Genomic DNA, 4418 nt, shown 5'->3' with positions numbered 1-4418 from the left:
CAGCAGCTGCTGCTGCTGCTGCTGCTGCTGTATCGGCAGATAGAGAGGCTATGGCAGCAGCTGCTGCTGCATTCGCAGCAGAAGCAGCAGCAACAGCAGCAGCAGCAGCAGCAGCAGCAAGTGTTGGTGTGTGTGCTTCAGGTTTTTGGGGTCCTTCGGTGATGCTGGCGGCGTTACCCCCTTTCGTCCCTCTTCTTCTGCTGCTGCTGCTGCTGCTGTTGCTGCTGCTGCTTCTCCGTTTGCTGCGTTGCGGCAGGAGCTGCTGCAGCTGGGGGCCCTGAGGGCTCCAGGCGGTGGGGTTGGTTCTGCTGCTGCTGCAGCAGCAGCATCAGCTGGCAGCAGCACGACAAGCCTTGCTGCTTCTGTGGCTCCTGCTGCAGCAGCAGCTGCTGCAGCGGATGCAGCAGGAGGATACAGCAGCAGCTGGCAGCAGCAGGCAGCAGCAAGTGGACCAAACCATTGGACCTTGATGCCGTGGCAGTCTGCTGCAGCAGCAGCTGCTGCAGCAGCAGCAGCAGCAGTGCAGCAAGGCATCTCGCGGCGCAGCTCCTTCAGCTCTGTGGCGAGTGATTTGCTGTCTGCTGCAACTCCGCTGCTGCAGCAGCAGCAGCAGCAGCAGCAGCAGCACCATGAGTTGCTGCTGCAGGGCCCCCTAGACGTCGAGGTGGCTGTGGGTGCAGCAGTAGACCCCGCGGTAGCTTCCCCTTTCCGGCTGCTGCAGCAGCAGCAGCAGCGGCCGCTGCTGCCGTCTGAGCCTTCCTCTGTAGGCAGCAGCAGCAGCAAAGACAGAGGGGCTTCTCTATCAGCTGTACATACACCTGAACGCAGCTGGGGCCCCCTGCTGCAGCAGCAAGAGGGGGGGGTAGGAGACTGGCAGGTGCCTGAGGAGGAAGCAAGCTGGGGGCACAGCAGCCCAACAGATGCAGCAGCAGCAGCAGCAGCAGCAGCAGCAGGGGGAGAGCAGGAGATGGCGTTAGCAGTACCAGGGCAGCAGCTGCAGCAGCTGCTGCAGCAGCAGCAGCAGCAGCAACAGCTCGTGGTGGCAAGAGATAAACGCAGACGAAAGGAGAAGCAGCAGCAAAAGGTGCAGCTAGACGAAATCATTTCTCGCTCTGGCCTCAGAGCAGCAGCAGCAGCAGCAGCAGCAGCAGGGCGGACCAGCGGCAGCAGCAGCAGCAGCAGCAGCAGCAGCAGCAGGAGAGAGGAGGCAGTATCTGCTGCTTTGCGCCTGCTTGCTGCTGGCACCGAAGACAGCGAGGCCCTAAAGAAAAGCTTCCGCTGCTACTGGGGGATGCTGCAGCGGCAGCTGCAGCTGCGGGTGCTGCTGCAGCAGCACGAGCAGCTGCAGCAGCAGCAGCAGCAGGAGGAACAGCAGCACATGCAGCAGCAGCAGCTGATCCCGCTGCACCCCGCGGCGCGCAAGCGACCCGAAGCAGCAGCAGCAGCAGCAGCAGCAGCAAGAAGAGGCACAGCTTCTGCAGCCTGTAGGTCAAGCCCTTCATCTCCCGCTCCAGCTGCTGCTGCTGCTGCCGCTGCTGCAACTGTCTGCTGCTGCTGCTGCTGCTGCTGCTGCGCTTCTTGCTTTTTTATTGTTTTTTGTTCTCCTGTGCATGCAAATTAGAAGGGGGCAGCCACGCGGGGTTCTTGCTGCCGCAGAGCTGCTGTCTGCTGCTGCTGTCTGCTGCTGCTGCTGCTGCTCTCTACTGCTGCTGCTGCTGCTGCTGTTGCTGCTGCTCTCTACCGCTGCTGCTGCAGTCTGCTGCTGCTGCTGCTCTCCTGCTGCTGCTGCTGCTGCTGTTGCTGCTGTTGCACGCCCAGCTGTAAAGTCATATCCCTACCACTCCCTCGGCCTTCACTTCGAGCTTAATTTACTCTCCTGCTGCTGCTGCTGCTGTTGCTGCTGCTGCTGCTGCTGCTGCTGTTGCTGCTGCTGTTGCTGCTGCTGCAGTTCTGCTGGCCAATGCACATTCGTGGGAGCTGCTGCCGGCCGCCGCCCAAGCAGCAGCATCAGCACTTCGTTGCTGCTGCCTCGAGGCCTCCGTGCTGCACGACACGCTGCAGCAGCAGCTGCTGCTGCAGCAGCAGCAGCAGCAGCACTCTGCTGCTGCTGCAAAGACACAACCTTTTCTTCCTGCTTTTGGAGCTGCTGGCGGTTCCCCCATTAGACGGGTCAGTTCTGCTGCAGCAGCAAGCACAGGCACACCCCGAGCAGCAGCAGCAACAGCAGCAGCAACAGCAGCAGCAACAGCAGCAGCAGCAGCAGCAGCAGCAGCAGGTGAAAATATATTGAAAGCATTCGATAGCCCGCTGCTGCCAGCAGAGTTCGAGGAGAAAGACTCAGAGCCCTGGGCTGAGGGGGGGTGGACAGACACCCTAGATGACTACCCTCAGCAGCAGCAGCAGCAGCAGCAGCAGCAGCAGCAGCAGCAGCAGCAGCAGCAGCAGCAAGTGGAGCAGCAGGGGGTGCAGCAGCAAGGGCTTGGAGGACCGTCTGAGGATCAACGATTTGGGGAAGAACAACAGCAACAGCAGCAGCAGCAACAGCAGCAGCAGCAGCAGCAGCAGCAGCTCGCAGCAGCAACAACCGTGGGGGCCCCCCGGGGGGCCCCTCGGGGCCTCTACCGAAAGAAGGACGGAGCGGTCATTGTATTGAACCAATCTGCTGCTGATGTAAACTGCTGCTGCTGCTGTGCTTCTTTGCTGCTGCTGCTGCTGCTGCTGCTGCTGCTGGGCTTGGCTGCCGCGCTGCTGTGGCTACTGCTGCTGCTGCTGCTGTTGCTGCTGCCGTGCCGAGCTCTGATTTCCTGTGGTGTTGCTGCTGTTAATGTTATTGCTGTTGTTGCTGCTGTTGCTGCTGTTGTTGTTGCTGTTGCTGCTGATGCTGTTGTTGCTGCTGCTGCTGCTGCTGGTTGCAGCAAGCTGTGTGTTGTTTGTGTGTCTGTGTGCAGCTGTTTGAGTTGGTAGAGAGGCATTACCCACAGCAGCAGCCTGCTGCTGCTGCTGCTGCTTCTCCTGCTGCTGCTGCTGCTGCTGCTGCTGCTGTTCCTGTATCGCTAGCAACGCTGCTGCAGGGCCGCAGCAGACGCACAGCAGCACAGGCGTTCCGAGATGCTCTGCTGCTGCACATGCATGGCCTCTGTCTGCTGCAGCAATCTGCTGCTGACCCCTCCAGCCCCTCTGGGCATTCCCCGCCCCCTCTATTCATCTTTTCACAAGTAAGCTGCTGCTGCTGCTGCTGCTGCTGCTGCTGCTGTATGTTGCTGCTGCTGCTTGGTCTCTCTGTTGCTGCTGGTGCTGCTGCTACAGCTACTGATACAGCTGCTGCTGCTGCTGCTGTTGCTGCTGCTGCTGCAGGACGCCGCCCAGGATGAGCAGCTGATTAGCAGCGCGGAGCAGCAAGGTGCTGCAGCTGCTAAGCCATCTTCAGCAGCAGCAGCAGCAGCAGCAGCAGCAACAGCAGCAGCAGCAGCAGCACGAACGCCGACTTCAGCAAGTGCAGCAGCACCGTCACCAGCTGCTGCTTCTGATGCTACAGGAGCAACTCCGACCCTCCCCCGTGGAGCAGCAGCAGCAGCAGCAGCAACAGCAGCAACAACAGCAACAGCAACAGCAGCAGCAGCAGCAGCAGCAGCAACTCCTGATGGTGTTGGCGGCTCATCTACGGCATCTTCTGCTGCTGTGGGTCTGCCGAGTGGTGTGAAGGAGCAGGCAGCAGCAATTGCTGCAGCAGCAGCAGATGCAGCAGCAGCAGCAGCAGCAGAACGAGGGGAAACACCCATCACCGATGAACAGCTGGAGCAGGCGGTCCAATGGTTAGTTATGGGGCTGCTAGACAAACTGCAGGAGCAGCAGAAGCTGCATGCGCATGCATTGATCAATTGGTAACCAATCAACTCCTGCTGCTGCTGCTGCTGCTGCTGCTGCTGCTGCTGCGGGGGGTTTCTGTCTTCTTCTTCGACTCTCTTCACTGCTGCTTAGGGTTTAGGGTTTATGGTTTGGGGTTTGGTGGGTTTAGGGTTTAGGGTTGTTTAGGGTTTAGGGTTATTTAGGGTTTATTGTTTTTTAGGGTTTAGGGTTTAGGGTTTTTTAGGGTTTAGGGTTTTGGGGTGTATATGCAGGTTTGTGTATGAGCTGCTGCCGACAACAGAACTAGCAGCAGTTGCTTCTGCTGCAGCATGGGAAGCAAAGACAGTCTACGCTGTTTGTACTTTGATAGATGAAGGGGTGTTTCTTGCTGCTGCTGCTGCTGCAGCAGATGCCCCTGCTCCCCTCTCTATCACCTACACAGCGGGGGCCCCCAGGGGGGCCCCCATGGGGGCCCCCAGGGGGGCCCCCCATGGAGACAACGACAGCAGCAACACCATGCAGTGCCCCTTCTGGCTTGAGGGGGTTGCAGAGGTAGATTAGGGGTTTATGAG

The 4418-nt window shown here is 59.7% G+C and overlaps 1 protein-coding gene across 1 annotated transcript in view; it reads left to right on the top strand.

Moving 5' to 3' along the window:
• EMH_0013210 (uncharacterized protein) overlaps window positions 1–4418 on the top strand; it is a gene marked incomplete at both ends in the record, with an annotated part of 6164 nt that overhangs the window by 1453 nt on the left and 293 nt on the right. The window contains 5 exons of the mRNA XM_013499770.1: window positions 142–1484; window positions 1949–2586; window positions 2949–3215; window positions 3355–3881; window positions 4119–4398. Of these exons, the coding sequence (XP_013355224.1) occupies window positions 142–1484; window positions 1949–2586; window positions 2949–3215; window positions 3355–3881; window positions 4119–4398 (3055 nt within the window). The remainder of the gene's footprint in view (window positions 1–141; window positions 1485–1948; window positions 2587–2948; window positions 3216–3354; window positions 3882–4118; window positions 4399–4418) is intronic.

This window comes from Eimeria mitis, genomic scaffold, assembly GCF_000499745.2.
Source record: "Eimeria mitis Houghton genomic scaffold, Emh_scaff465, whole genome shotgun sequence".
Taxonomy (NCBI): Eukaryota; Apicomplexa; class Conoidasida; order Eucoccidiorida; family Eimeriidae; genus Eimeria; species Eimeria mitis.
The sequence above is the reverse complement of the archived record's forward strand: the minus strand, read 5'-3'. Positions and strand labels throughout refer to the sequence as shown.